Consider the following 15,897-nt stretch of genomic DNA (forward strand, 5'->3'; position numbering starts at 1 on the left):
GAGATTAATGAGTAATGTGTATTTACAGATTAGTTTTGAATATCTGAATAAACCAAGTGTGGTGGCACATGACTGTAATTCCAGGGAGGCTGAGGCAGAAGCTCCTGATTTGGAGCTGATCTAAGCTACATAGCAAGAACCTATCTCAAAAAAATATCTGTTGTGTCAGTCTGAGCCCCTTCATCCAGAGTGTGCCCTCTCTAGGGGCACAAACTGGCCTCCTTTCTGATTTGTCTTACTCTTCTTTGTTAAAGCACCCACCTGATCTTCGTCAGTTTCTTACCATTTTCTCATGCTAACTAAAGCTTTTTGTCCTGTCCCCCCCCAAATGTAAAACAAGAGTATCAAAATAATACGCTTTACTTGCTGATGTCTGTGGACTCTTCTGGGTTGAGAGGATACTCTTGTTTTTTTTGGCTATGCAGTTCAGGCTGGCCTTGAGCTCACTTTGTAGCCCAGGCTGGTCTTGAACTCCCAAGGATCCTCCCACCTCAGCCTCCTGAGTGCTGGGATTACAGGCGTGAGCCACCACGCCCGGCTTAGGATACTCTTTTGATTAATACCTTTGCTTATGTGGAGACCCAAAGGACTGGGAAAAAAAAAATACCTTTGCTTAAATAGTTGTTACTTTATAGCTATAAAATATTTTATTAGCTTGTTTTTGTTTGATAATATAATAGAAACTGTAATTTGTGAAGTGAACATCAGAGTTCACTAGAGTTCTGCTAGACTATAGGCAGAACTGGGGAGAGGGAAGGTGATTATTTTATCCTTTAGGCTAGATGTTTTCTGCCCTGAAAGTTTAGAATATTTTTACTTGGGGCTGGGGGTTTAGCTCAGCGGCATAAGCGCCTGCCTTGAAAGCAGGCAGTCGTGAGTTCGATCCCTGGTACCGATAAAAAAGAAAAAGAAAAAAAAAAATCTAGAATATTTTTACTTAAGGGAACAAGAAGACCAAAGTGATTAGTATCTCTTTTTTTTCTGCTGGGTATATGTTCTTCACCAGGGTAAGGTGTATTTCAGGACGTGTGCTGTTTCCTGATAAACAAGTAGAGGGAAATCAGTTTTTCTGTGCTGTGTCCCAGTGACAAAAGTCCCAATGACATTTGCCTTATTCTTACTACCTCACTTGTCTATCATTTTCCATCAAAAAAGAGCATTGGTCACTTTCTAAAAAATATGTTTTCTTCATATGTCCCGTGACCATTTATTCTTTCATTTTTTTCTTTTCTTTTCTTTTTTTGTGCCAGGGATTGAACTCACGACCTCGAGTTTGCCAAGCAGGCACTTATGCCCCTGAGCTAAACCCCCGGCCTCTTTTACTTTTTTCTACTTAAAGTGAATTTTTTGTTGTTGTTGTTACACTGGGGATTGAATCCAGGACTTCTGCACTAAACTGCATCTCTAGTCCATTTTTAAATTTTATTTTATATTTTGTTATTTTTTTTTTTGTTGAGATATGATTTTGATAAGTAGTCCAAGCTGGCTTTGAACTCACTGTGTAGCCCTGGCCGAGTTTGAATTTGTGGTGATCCTCCTGCCTCAGCCTCCTGAGTGCTGGGGTTATAGGCATGTGCCACTACCTCCAACATCATTTTAATATTTTATTTTGAAGCAGAGTCTCACTAAATTGCCCAGATCACTCAAATTTGTGATATTGTCCCAGTGTGCTGGGATTACAGATATATATCACCTCACTGGGTTTAAAGCGAACTCTTTCCTCAATCCCTACACTTTTGTTTTTCCTTCTGTGTCCATTCATTTTGCCTTTCCCTTCCAGTGACATTCTAATCTTTTTTAAATTTGTAATAGCTGCATGTAATAAGTATTAATTTATAAATACCTGGCTCATAGATTCTCCTTGTTTTTGTTTGTTTGGTACCTGGGGTCAAACTCATGACCTCACACTTGCCAGGCAGGCATTTGTGCTACTGAACTAAATCCCTGGCCCTTGTCTTGTCTTTTTTGAGACAGTCTCGCTATGTAGTTCACGCCGGCCTTAAACTTTCCAAAACTCTCCTGCCTTGGCGTCCTGAGTGCTGGGATTACAGGTGTGTGCCACCATTCGTGGCTCTACCTGTTGAAATTTGAAGACTTCGGCAAAAATAAGAGGCAGGGGGCTGGGGATTTAGCTCAGCGGCATAAGCGCACGCAAGCAGGTGAGTTCAATCCCTGGTACCGATAAAAAGGAAAAAGACCAAAAAAAAAAAGAGGCAGGATCCTTGAAAGGGGGTTCAGTATATCGTATTATTTGCCTTGCATGTTAACAAAACAATGTTTAACTCAAAATAAGCAGTGTTCTAAGAATTAGTGATGTCGATAAAGGGGAGGGGGATGAGGTGAGCTGAGGGAGGGGAGTTGTGGGGAGAGAATGGAAAGAGATTTTTTTTTTAGTAAATGTAACAGTTTGTGTTAACTTTGCTCTGCACAGTATAGTCAACTTCAAGTTCTCATTGACAAGAAGTTGTATGAAAGACTTAAGCAGGGTTGGTGGTTCACTCCTGTAATATCAGTGGTCTGGGAGGTTAAGACAGGAAAATTGCAAGTTTAAGTCAGAAATTTAATGAGACCCTGTATTAAAAAATAAATAAGGCTAGGGTTGTAAATTGTACCTAGGACAGAGACCCAATGTTCAATCTCCAGGCATACACACATAAAGAAAGGGATACCAGATGACAGAGAAGTTACTTGGTTCTATTTCCATTTTTTTTGTTGTTGTTGTTGTTGAAAAGGATTGCCTTGAAGTATATTAGTGCATTGTCGGGGCAATTAATGCTCGCTGTAAGAACAGTAAAGTTAAGCCTTCTCTGTTAAAATATGTGCAGGGAAATTAGAATTTGAATTTGTTCCTATAGAAACATTCATTGTTCTTTCAAGAGTTGGATATAGGATTGGGAGGTGGTTGTTAGATGTGGTGGTGCATGCCTGTAATTCCAGCACTCTGGGCGATTGAGGTAAGAGAAACCCATGAGTGTGAGGCCAGCCTGAGTTATATAATGAGTTCAAGACCAGCCTTAACTACATAGGGAGACCCTGTCTCAAAACAAGCAAACAAGAAGCAAGGCATGGTGATGCACTCCTGTAATCCCAGCATTTGGGAGGCTGAGGTAGGAGGATGGTTGCAATTTTGAGACTAGGCTGCTACTTAGTGAGTCCAAAGCCAGCCTGAACTGCATAGTGAGACCCTGTCTCAAAAAGACCAAGACAGAAAAACAAAAAAACCAAGAAAGAAAGAAAAATGGGAGGTGGTAATCTGCCAAAAATCTCAAACGCGTCTTGGCCATTGGTAGTTTATTGAGAAAACCTGGGTCTGTCTTTTAGGGGTAAGGGTAAGGTCTCACGTAGCTCAGGCTGGCTTCAAAGTTGGGATGATCCTCTTTCCTCAGCCTTCTGAGTGCTGGGATTGTTTTTCATAATTTCAAGCAAAGTGTGGGTACTGAGGCCTGAGAACCATATGGAACTGGAAACAAAAATTCTCTAGAGCTAAGTAGTTTATTTTATCCCTCCCCCCTTTTTGGATTGAATCCAGGGTTTGGGAGTGCTAGGCAAGCATTGTACCACTGACCTACATCCCCAGCCTCCAGAGTAATTTTAATTTAACTTGGTCAGAGAGGGATTGCTACCTGTGGCTAGCATGTTGTGTGAAGGGTGGGTGTTAATGAAAGTGAATCTTAAAGAGGTTTGTGGTTCATTCCTTGCTGTGTGTCTTAGTGAGATGATGCCAGGGGTTAGTAGATCAAACTGTTGTTGAGTATTGTTGTAGGCCAGTGATAGCAAACCTTTTTAGAGTTATCCAGGATGTAAGCAGTCCACTCTAAGTTTGCCACCACTGTCCTAGGCTTATCCTTAACTTTTTTTTTTTTTTTTTCCCCAGAACATGCTTAGGAAAAATTGGCATCTGTGAGGAAACAGAATTAGCTCTTTTAGAGCTGTGATTTGGTTTTAATTGGCTTGGTTCAGAGGATGTTGAAGGTGGGCTGATGGTAGAGATTTTTTGGTTTTTTTTTACACATTGTTGATTACAGTTGAGTTGCCTGTTCCACAGTGCTGCTTAGGAGGCACTTAGACATATTTGTGAGTATTTTTATTTGGAGAACATATTGTTCCTCCAGCTGCAGGGGTATAGTTAGAATGGTTTTCAGTCTTCCAAGTTAACTAGGACCAAAGAGATTGTTTCAGATAGTTCAGCAAACAATGAGGTTGATACCCTGTCCTCCACTCTCACCTTTTTTTTTTAATACTTGGATTGAACCCCAGGGTCTTTGCACTACTGAGCTATATCCCTAGACCTTGTTGTTTTTAATTTTGAAGACAGTCTCACTAAATTCCCCAGGCCTCCTGGAACTTGCAATCCTCTTGCCTCAGCCTCTCTGAGTGTGGAAGGTACAGGTGTGGGCTTTTTTTTTTTTTTTTTTCTTTTTTTCTTTTTTATCAGTACCAGGGATCGAACTCACAACTGCCTGCTTGCAAGGCAGGCGCTTATGCTGCTGAGCTAAATCCCCAGCCCCCAGGTGTGGGCTTTTTAAATTTTTAAAATATCTCTAGCTTGCAACTTACTAACCAAGAGTTCCCAAAGGTTAGCATTTTGCTTCCAAAAATCCCCCTCAGCTTTTTGTGCTTGATGTCACAATTATTGACACATTTATGTAGCAGTGTCTGTAGATCACTGAGTTTGATCTCCGGAAGTGCCTCTCTATGACCTGTTCAGGCAAGCCCACAGTTGTCTGAGGAATGCACATCCGGTTTGCCTCTAGTGTCCCCAAATTACATGTGTACTTCAGGGATTAATGTCAGTCACTGACGGCTTTCCTAGTTTCTTGTTTGGTAAGTGAAGACATCTTGATATAGGAGAATGAAACTCCCGACCTACTATGTCCAGTAAGAGTTTGAGTTCTCTAAAATCGAAGAATGAATTTTAGGGACAACAGGTTAAGAGTAGAATATATTTATTGAGAGAAAGAACGCTTCTGTCTGAGTGACAGAAGGGGTCCCTAGTGGGTTACCAAGAACTCTGTCTTTTCTAGGGACTTGTATAGAGCAAAATCATGGGGTGAGATGGGTTGAAGGTGGGGGAAAACTGGGAACTCACAGGCAGATAGGCATAAAGTGGGACATAACCATAGTTAGGCAGTAATATAGTAGTTCAGGTAAAATTGATTCAGTTAGGGACAAATGGGGAAGCGAATCACGTAGAAAGTAGACATTCTTAAGGAGCAGTGACTCTTCCCTAGGGGGATGGGATGTGACGCCAGGCTTCCTCAGCGTGATAGGGAACTATTTAGAATATCCATCCTCAGGATATGATGGGTGCATTTGTTTGGTCTTTTGTCTTGAGATCACACAGGAGGTGTCTGTCTCTCCTGCTGTTGCCAGATGTCTGGGCTTATGCACTGGCTCCTTTGAGGACCTATCCCTGTCTCACTGCCTATAATATTTCTAACTAACTCTGCTGCCTGCAACACTCTCATCTCTGACGGAAATGCTTCTGTGCTGAAAATGTTGGGAGAGGCTCTGCTATTAAGTCCACTTTGTTATGTTCACTATGCTTGAGAAGTAAGCCTAACTCATTTTAGAGCTGTTTACTGTCTGACAGTATCTTTAAATTGTCTCTTTTAAGTCTAAATAATTTTTCTCTGTGAAGTTTGACTTTTTTACACTTCTCAAGATTATATTGAAGTTTTTTCTCTTTTGTAATTCTTCTCAATAGGGAATTTTACTCTCCAGTGACTCAGTAGTAGCAAACATATTCATGGAGAATTACAGGGTGTTTTGCCAAGTGATTAGAAACCAGCCCTACCAGTATCTTTTTCTGTACAAACAAGATAGAGTGGAGCAAGGACCAGAATAAAATGCTTCCCTAAGACTTGGTACAGAGTTGGTTAGAAAAATTTTTTGTAACAGTTTAATGACTCATTCTTGTTACTTAACTTATTTAGGGACTGGATCTGTGTAGTTCAGACTGGCTTTGAACTTTCACTGTGTGGTCCAGGCTGGCCTCAGAACTGACTGCAATCCTCCTGCATCAGCCACCCAGTGCTGGGGTGGCCTGGCTTGAAATGTTTTTTTTTTTTTTTTTTTTTTTTTTGACACAGGGTCTCGATACCTGGGTTAGACTGGTCTTGGGCTCACTTTGTAGCCCAGGCTGGTCTTGAATTTGCAAGGATCCTCTTACCTCAACCTCCTGAGTGCTGGGATTACAGGAGTACACCACCATACCTGGCTTCAATTTTGTATTTTGGTGAAAATTGACTGGGTTTTCCCTGCTGTGGCTTTTGTCTTGGCTGGCTTAGGTGTTCTGAAATTATTTTAGTAATGATTTATGATTCCCCAGCATAGTTTAATAAGTTAGAGTGCAAGTTTTATATATTTTTCAAGTCTTGGCATATATGAGATAGGCTGAAATTGAATATCCCTGTTTTATAGTTCACGGATATTCTAGGGGATATGATTACCTTAGAACAGCTTTTTTGTGATACTAGGGACTGAGGCAGGAGGATCATTGCAAGTTCAAGGCAAGCCTAGACTACATAGGGAGACCCTATCTCCAAAAAACAAAAAAAACCCATGAAATGCTTTGGAATAAATGCTTTGTGTCTGCTCCTGGAATTACTGTTTAACAGCTGTTACTTCTTTTTGAACATTTAGCTTGAACAAATTCACAGTGCACAGTGTGGTAAAGATATTGGTAGAGTTAGATTTTGTTCATAATTTTGAATTTTAGTATATTTACTCTACTGTAAATAGGTAACAGATAGAATCCCAGAAGTAAGTGGTAATTTTCTGTTTTTCTTCATTAGGTTTCAACTTTCTGTGCTGTGGGGTGAACCGTAAGAGAGGTAGATCTGATGTGTATCTGCTGAAGAAGCTTGAGCTCCTTGCTATGACTTGCAGCCAGCTATTCTTCCCTGTTAATAACTGTACACTTTCTATTGCTGTGTGTGGTTTTTTGAGAAGGCGGTTGATATCTTGCAAGCATTTCTTTTTTAATTTTTTGCAGTGTTCAGAACATCTTATTAAAATACAGAATTGTTGGATTTAAGATAAATAGAAAAACATAGTAAATATTTGCTTGCAAGCATTATTTGTCTATAGCTGCCATACCCAAATAGAATGCAGTTTTGACATAAAACTCTGCCAGGTGTGAGGTACGTGCATATAATCTCTGCACTCTGGGAGGCTGAGACAGGAGAGTCATAGGTTCAACCACACCCTGTGCAGTTTAGCAAGATCCTGTCTCAGAATAAAAAATAAAAAGGAATGTAGCTCAGTGTTAAAGGCCTTGGGTTCAATCCCTAGTATACAAAAACAACAGTGACACAAAACTAACTTCCAGTGATTGTTTTCATTTCAGTAAAGTAAGTCTCTCTGCTCCCTTCCTTTCCCTTGTGTTGCACATCATTTACCTGACATTTCTAGTCTTGTAGATGGGTTTCATAATTCATAATGATAATAATAGGTAGTATTATTATAGTGCTTATTATGTGTCAGATTTGTAGGTTACTCTCATTTAATTCTCCTCTTCCCCCAAATCTGAACCCAGGGTTCTCAGGCAAGCCCTGTTAATGCCTGAACTATACCAATATCCCTATTTGTGCATTTGATGGGGAGGGGTTGAGACAGGGTCTTAGCACATAGTGCAGATTGGCCTTGAGCTTGCTTATGTAACTCAGGCTGACCTTTAACTCCATGATTCTCCTGTCTCAGCTTTCCAAGTGCTGAAATTACAAGTGTGCACTGCCATAGCTGGCTATTTCTGCATTCTACAAAGTAAACAAGGACTAGAGATGCTTTAACCTGTGTGTCCAGGACTTCCTAGTTAGTAATTGTTAGACTCAGCTAGTAAGCTTAGGTGTTCAGATTATACAGCCTGAATTACTACCCCTTGTGCTATTTGTTGTTCTCTTTGCTAATCTGTTTTGTTTTTGCAGAGATGGCATCAGAGCTTGCACATTGTAGGCAAGCATTGACGCACTTAACTACATCCTCAGCCCTGCCTGTTTTTACCTAAACTTTTGTGTAAACTAACTTGCCTTTACACATTATTGTTATTGTTGTTATTGTTGTTATTATTATTGCAGTGCTGGGTATGAAATATAGGGTAGTGAACACACTAGATATATATTCTGCCTCTGAGCTACCAGCTGCTAACTTGCTTTTAAACAAATTAAATGTTTGTTGCTGAGTAGGTTTTATCTAAATGTGACATTTGTAATGAAGGAAATAGTAGTACAGAAGGTAACTTCTCTTTCTGACCGTAATTTTCCTAAAAAAGCAACAAAAGTCTGAGCTCTGTGCATGCAGAATTATCATTTTTTTATAGAACTGTTTTAGAAGTTAATGTGTACTTTTTTCTTTTTCTCTTTCTTTCTTTTTTTTTGTTTGTTTTTTGAGACAGGGTCTCACTATACAGTTCAGACTAGACTTGAGCTCACTTTGTAACCCAGGCTGGTTTTGAATTCTTTGAACAACAATTCTCCTGCCTCAAGACTCCCAAGTGCTGGGCATGCACCACCATGCCTGGCAAAGTTAATGTGTACTTTTGTCAAGAATGGATTAATAATTCTGTTGTCAATTCCAAGATCCCTAAAACAAAACTAGTTTTGTCAGTAGTGCTTTTTTTTTTCAGTTGACCATTACAAATGCATTTGTTAATGGTGTTTTATACTGTACTTTTAATTAGAGCAAGCCAGGCAGGTGCTGTGTCCCTGTGTACCAAAAAGAAAACTAGTCAGAGATGAGTGGAACTTTTACTTTTTGCTAGAATGATTAATGGCTTTTGTTTATTTGTTGTTGTAAGATAGGAATCTCAAATCTCCCTGTGTTGCCCATATTAACTTTGACCTCTTGGCCTCAGTCTTGCCATTGACGGGGACTATAGGCTCATCATTGAACCTGGCATGTCTTATTTAATGTTTTTGTTGCTGTTGTTTTTAGTTTTTTGAGACAGAACCTCACTATGTAACCCAGGCTGGTCTCAAAACTCATAGTGATCCTGCTGCCTCAGCCTCCCAAGTGCTGGGCTTATAGGTGTGTACTACTATGTCTGGTTTAATCTTTTTTTTAATTATTATTATTATTTTTTTATCTTTTTCCTTTTCCTTTTTACTGGTACCGGGGATCGAACTCACAACTGCCTGCTTGCAAGGCAGGCGCTTATGCCGCTGAGCTAAATCCCCGGCCCCTGTTTGGTTTAATCTTTACATAAACCTTCTTAAATAGTTCTCCTTTTTTAGTGAAATATAAAGAACAATTTGCCTATATTGCCTTTGACTTCTGGACATAGATCCAGGTCTTCTGCTTTCTTTTATTTATTTATAAATAAAGGGATTATTTATTTATAAATAATTTGGTACTTGGGATTGAACTCATGACTTCTTACTTCCTACAAGGTAGATACTTGTGCCACTGAGCTATATTCCTAGCCCTTTTAATTTTTAAAGGTTTTTTGGTGTGTGTGGGGGGATTTAGACATATGGTCTTATTATATATAGGCCAGCTTTGAACAGGATCCTTCTGCCTCAGCCTCCTGAGTGCTGGGTTTATAGATGTCTGCCACTTTACCAGACTGTCATTTTTGGCTTTTTTTTTTCAGTGGTTTGGTATTTTGACTCTTAGTTGAAGGGTTATAAGATAAAAAAGATTTGACTTTATTCTTTTTTTTTTTTTTGGTACCAGGGATCAAACTCATGACCTCATGCTTGCCAGGCAGGTGTTTATCTGCCACTCAGCTAAAAGCCCAGCACCCAGATTTGATTTCTTTTGTTTGTTTGTTTTTGAGACTTTGTAGCCCAGGCTGTCTCAAACTCTCCACACGATCCTCCAGTCTCAGTCTCCCAAGAGCAGGGATTACAGGCGTGAGCCACCAGCCCAGCTAGATTTGACTTCTTAATAATAGACATTCTAAGTTATCAACAATTGGTCACGCATCTGTTGTCCTCCCCCGCTTTTTTTTTGGTCATCTCTTTTTGGGGGGTGGTTAATGGGAATCGAACTCAGGACCTTGCACTTGCCAGGCAGGTGCTGTGTCCCTGAGCTACATTCCCAGCCCTTTTTGTCATCTTTGTCACTTTGTAACCTAGGCTGGTCTTGAACTCTCAAGGATCCTCCTGTCTCAGCCTCCCCAATGTTGGGATTATAGGCAGTGGCAACACACCCAGCTTGTCCCCAATTACTGTTTTTTGTTGTTGTTGTTGTCTTTTTTGAGACAAGGTCTCAGTTCAGGCTGGCCTTGAGCTCACTTTGTAGCCCAGGCTAGTCTTCAACTCGCAATGATTCTCCTGCCTCATCCCTCCCGAGTGCTGAGATTACAGGCGTGAGCCACCACGCCCAGCTCCGTTTACTGTTTCTTGAAAGCATTAGTTTAGAATTTCACTCCTAATTTAATGTTTCACCCAGCTGAAGTTAGCCTTATTAACCAGCACTGTGAAGTATCTTTTTGACGGCTAGATGACATTTCTCTTGTCTTTTGAGAAGAGAAATGAAAACTATTAGCAGTATATTGAAGGGAAGGTCTAGTCCATTCTGGTGACTTTTAATTTTTAAAAACAGCTGGGGATTTAGCTCAGCGGCATAAGCACCTGCTTTGCAAGCAGGCAGTCGTGAGTTCGATCCCCGGTACCGATAAAAAGGAAAAAGACAAAAAAAAAAAAATTTTTTTAAAAACATAGTTAATGTTTATTTCCTTCCAATTTTATTTTAATTAATTATTTTGAGGACATGATTTTGCTATGTAACCCAGGCTAGCTTCTAATTTGTGGCAGTCTTCTTGCCTTAGGCTCTCAAATACAGGGGTCTACCACTGTGCCCAGCCCCAGTTTCTATTAATGAATTTTAAATACCAAGAGATCGCTGTTGTTTATAGTAGAAATCAGGAGGAGAATGTGAGGGCAACCAATTTTTTTTTTCTTGCCACTGTTGCTAAGTTAAGGGCAACCAACTTTTGCTTGCTTTGAGTGCTGTTTTATTTTTTTCAGCATTAGTTTCTCATGCTTAACTTCCTCATTGTCACAAGTCAACTCTTTTATCTTCTGAATTACTACATATGGTCTCTAAAAGTTCTTATCCTTTCAACCCTTAAAATTTTTTTTTTTTTGGGTCAAGCTGGGGCTCCATAGCTCAGTAGCACAGCGCCTTCCTGGAAAGCACAAGCTTCTGAGTTTGATTGATTCCCAGTACAAAAAAAAAAAAAAAGTCAAGCCTCAAGGTCTCCAGTGTGTGGAGTTATCTCTTACTCCCTTTCTCTTTAGACCATTGTGTTAGTGAGACCCTTTAATGGCTAAATATTAAGAAAGGTTATCTTTCCCACAGAAAATCTGAATGTTTTGAGTGAGAAAGGATGTGTAACAAGAATGGAATTTGAGAAGGTCTCTGAGCACAGAGGAGAAGGAAGAAGGGACACTGAAAAAGCATGATCCAAAAGGAAAGCAGCAGGAGCTTCTGGTTATGTTTAGTTTGACTTAAATTTTGATTATTATTATTATTATTTTTTTTTTTGACACAGTTTCTACATAGTTCAGGCTGGTCTTGAGCTCAGTATCCTCCTGCTTCAGTTCCCGTGTTCAGTTATAGGCATGTGCGGCCACAGCTGGCTTCAAACCTAAATTCTTCAGTGTGTTTGATGGAGATTATATGAGTGGATGTGTACATATTAATGACTTTTTTAAAAATTTATTTATTTATTTATTTATTTTAGCAGCGGCAACTGGAATCAAAAGATCTATGGCATCTGAGGTGAGTTGCATAATAATAATCACAGTTTTATTCCAGGATAGCAGGATATTTGTGAAATTTTCAGTTTCTCTATGCTTAGGTCTTGAGATTTTAGTTTTGAACAAACAACTTATACAATTAGCTTGCATACTGTCAGAGAGGACTGTATATTCTGGCTGTGGCACACATACCATAGGTTTGCCAGGGGCCAGATGTTTTCACCTGTCAGTTCAATGTGAGCAAACAGTATTGAGAGTGAGTGGAGGATTAGCTAATTCAGAAAAGAAACTGGTGAAAAAAGAAGGCTGGAAGTGGCAGTGGGCACATACAGTCCCAGGTGCTCAGCTGACTAAGGTAGGGAATGGTTGGAGCCTAGGAGTTTAAGGTTGTCCTGGGCAATGCAATGAAATGCTATCTCAATAAATAGTAAAATAAATGTGATACTGTGCATTAACATGGTATATGCCTTCTGAATATTTTATAAGATGTTCTTAATCCAGAAAGGATGTGTTAGGTTCTTTATTTTCTTTCGCTATTGGGCATTAAATCTAGGACTTTTGTACTGAGCTACATCTGCATCCCATTTTTTGTTTTTGTTTTGAGACAGGAACTTTTAAGTTGCCCAGACTGGCCTCAGATTTGTAGTCCTTTTGCCTTACCTCTACAGAGTGCTACCATTGTGACTTGTGATTTATCATCACTACAGTGTAACTGTTGTATTACATGAGAATCATATATTGATTTAGACTCCTCTCTTCTAGACGCCTTATGCCACTGGCATGACTATCAAGAAGATAGGACACCGAAGTGTTGATCCTTCAGGAGAGACAACATACAAAAAGGTGAGTCTGGATTGAACTCTCTCATCTTACTTTGAGAATGCAGTAGGGACAGCACAGTTTCCTTGATACTGTTCTCTGTGATATCCCATTTGTTAATATCTGAGCCTTTGGACATTGGCTGTACAATTTAGAGTTTAGAATCTATATTTCATAAAGGGCAAAGTATTCTATGTGTATGTATGTATGTTTAAATGAGGATGTTCTTTGTAGTTTTTTGTTGTTGTTGATGTTGTTTTGTTTTTGAAATAAGCTCTCTTTGCACAGTCCAGGCCTTAAACTCAACTGTTGTGGCCCAGCCTGGCTTTAAATTTATAATCCTCTTTCAGGCTCCTGAGTAATAGGATTGCAAGTGTGTGCCATGGCAGTTGGTGATTATTTGTTTTGTTTGTTTCTTTTTTCCTTTCTGATGCTTGGGAGCAAATCCGGGTTCTGTATATGCTAGACAGGTGCTCTACCACTAAGCTACATCTCCATTCCTAAATGAGAATATTCTTTTTTTGTTGTTGTTGTTGTTGTTTTTTTCGTTTTTATTGGTACCAGGGATTGAACTCATGACCACACACTTGCAAGGCAGGTGCTTATGCCGCTGAGCTAAATTCCCAGCCCTTAAATGGGAATATTCTTTGTGAACAAATCTGCTTCTGTGAGGTAGAGTCCTTGGGTTTCACTGTTAGGTGTAAGCATATAACTAGACCCTCAAGGCCACTTTTTGTCACAGAGAATTACGTTTCTTGAAGACTTCTTGCTTTCCTCTATTGCTGGGTGTTCATGAATTGAGGGCCATGTCCCAGCCTGGTGATACACAGAGAGGCAGCACAATGATTTTTTTTTTTCTTTCCTTATTTTTTGATTTTGTTTATCTTATGATTATCATCATTATCTTCAGACAGCCTCCTTCAGTCCTCCAGTTCTGGACTAATTTGGAGAAGCTTAGGCTTCCCAAAAGGGATAGTGTTTAAGCATCTGTGTCTTTTTTTTTTTTTTTGTGATACTGGGGATTGAACTCACAACCTTGTGCTTGCTAGGCAGGCGCTGAGCTAAATCCTTAGCCCATCTGTGTCTTGTTTGATGCAAAGCATGAAGATTTCTTGGATTCTTAATTCTGACCCATATAAATTTTGTCTGTTTTCTGCCTTTATTTTGTTGTGCTAAGTAGCAGAAGTGAACTGACTCATATTCTTTTTTTTTTTTTTTTTGTCTTTTTCATTTTCATTGGTACCAGGGATTGAACTCACGACCACCTGCTTGCAAGGCAGGTGCTTATGCCGCTGAGGTAAATCCCCAGCCCCTGACTCATATTCTTAATCAGGTACTTGCCTGTGTCTGGAATGGGTTCTATAGCCCATTCAACTGACATTTACTGAGCTCTTTTTTTTAATGAGTTTTTTGAGAGTGTGTTCTACTACGTAATCCAGGCAGGGTGGCCAGTCTTAAATTTGCTATATAGCCTCAACTGCCCTTGAATTTGTAATCTTCTTGCCTCTGCCTCTTGAGTGCTGGGATTACAGGGATGTGCCAGCATGCCTGGCTCTCTTGAGTTGTTTTTTTGTTTTTTTCCTCCCCGTTACCAGGAATTAAACTCACGACTTTGCACTTGCCAAGCAGGTGCTTATACCATTGAACTAAATCTCCAACCCTGGAGCTCTTTTTATGTGCTAAAAATCGGAATAAAAAGGTGAGTTTCTAGGCAAAACTTTAAAACACTAGTTATAATTACTTATTTATTTTTATTTTATTCTATTTTTTGGTACGGGGACTTGAACTTATGCTTGTAAAATAGGCACTAATGCCAATGAGCTATATGCCTGGCCCATCTGGATATAATTTTAATGCCTACTGAAGACTAAGTGTAATGTCTATTGTAGGTAGGGATGAGGGAAATAATTTATAAGAAACTAACCCAATAAAACTTTTTGTGAGGATTGAGAAATGTGTTATATGTGTGTTAAGAGGGTGGTAGCTACTAGCCACACTTCTGCTGTAGCTTTATTTAGTATAGTTATAAAATAACTGTAGCTATTTAGTATTTAAATTTAATTTAATTTAATTTAAATTTGAAAATCCACGTGTATTTTATTGGACATAAATTTATATGATGTGATATTTTCCCCTGGGATCAAAATCCTGGATTATTAGAGCTTTTATATTTGTGGTTTTACCATATTGTGAAAATTATAAAATCATGTGGTGGTACATGCGTATAATCCCAGCACTCAGGAGGCTGAGGCAGGAGGATCATTTTCAGTTCAATACCAGCCTGGGTTGAAAAGTGAGCTCTAGGTTAGCGTGTGTATAATAAGACCTGTCTTGCTGTCGCTTGCTTGCTTCTCTCTCTCTCTCTCTCTCTCTTTTTATTTTTTTGTACCAGGATTGAATTTACAACCTCATACTTGCTAGAGAGGTGCTTATGCCTCTGAGCTATATTCCCTGCCCTCTTTTGGTTTTTTAAGACAGGGTGTTGCTCTGTAGTTCAGGTTGATTTTGAACTCATCATATAATCCAAGGTGACTTCAGATTAGCTTCCCTTGTGCTGGGGTTATGAGTATGTGCCATCATGCCTAGCAGTAATTGTAATTCTTGGGGGTTTTTGGCACTTGTGCCACTGAGCTAAACCCCTAGCCTAATAATTCTAATTCTATTTTTTTTATTCTAATAATTCTAATTCTTAAGTACTTCTTTCAGAAATAATTTGAATTGAGCCCAGTGTGATGACATATGCTGTAATATTGGCATTCTGGGAGGTTTAGACAGGAAGATTACAAGTTTGAGTCCCAGTTGGACAACTGGGTGACTTTAAACCTTGTCTCAAAATAAAAAATAAGGTAAAACTCACTCTGAAGGCACTACTTCAATTTTTATTTATTACTTTTGTCTTTTCCAGGCAGGGTTTTGCTATGCAGTTGAGGGTGTCCTTGAACTCGTAGTGATCCTCCTGCCTCAGCCTCCTGAGTGCTGTGATTACAAGTATGCACCCCCCATGCCCGGCCTACTTTTATTTATTCATTTATTTAGGTAGCGGGAATCAAACTCACAACCTTGCACTTGCTGCACAGGTGCTGTGCCCCTGAGCTTGCCCTGCTTTAATTTTTAAAAAAATTTTATTTATTTTTAAAAAATGCATGATGGGGGGCCAGGAGGTCAGTGCTTTAGGATGGACAGAGGCCAAGATACTCCAAACCAGCCACTATTTATTGGGTGTATACTATGTAAGAGGGCTATTGAAAGATTCAAGTTCAGTGAAAGATTCAGATATCGATGATTCCCTGCTTCAATTTTTAGTACCATCAAAAAATATATAATAATTTAAATTGCTTGCTTGGTGGTACATCCCTGTAATCCTAGCACT

General features: G+C 39.4%; 1 protein-coding gene across 4 annotated transcripts in view; it reads left to right on the forward strand.

Annotated features, from left to right (window-relative positions):
• The window catches only part of Pip5k1a (phosphatidylinositol-4-phosphate 5-kinase type 1 alpha), a 46,102-nt gene that overhangs the window by 7,060 nt on the left and 23,145 nt on the right, over positions 1-15,897 (forward strand). For 2 of the 4 annotated variants that reach the window (XM_063253132.1, XM_063253115.1), the window contains exons 2-4: positions 6,798-6,836; positions 11,693-11,730; positions 12,471-12,551. In XM_063253132.1, the coding sequence (XP_063109202.1) occupies positions 6,798-6,836; positions 11,693-11,730; positions 12,471-12,551 (158 nt within the window). Of the gene's footprint in view, positions 1-6,797; positions 6,837-8,934; positions 9,028-11,692; positions 11,731-12,470; positions 12,552-15,897 lie in introns of all 4 variants that reach the window. The other 2 variants (XM_063253127.1, XM_063253120.1) reach the window with 2 other exon arrangements.

The sequence above is a fragment of the Cavia porcellus genome, unplaced genomic scaffold (genome assembly GCF_034190915.1).
Source record: "Cavia porcellus strain 051 isolate PalLab524CR breed Dunkin Hartley unplaced genomic scaffold, mCavPor4.1 scaffold_1, whole genome shotgun sequence".
Lineage (NCBI taxonomy): Eukaryota > Metazoa > Chordata > Mammalia > Rodentia > Caviidae > Cavia > Cavia porcellus.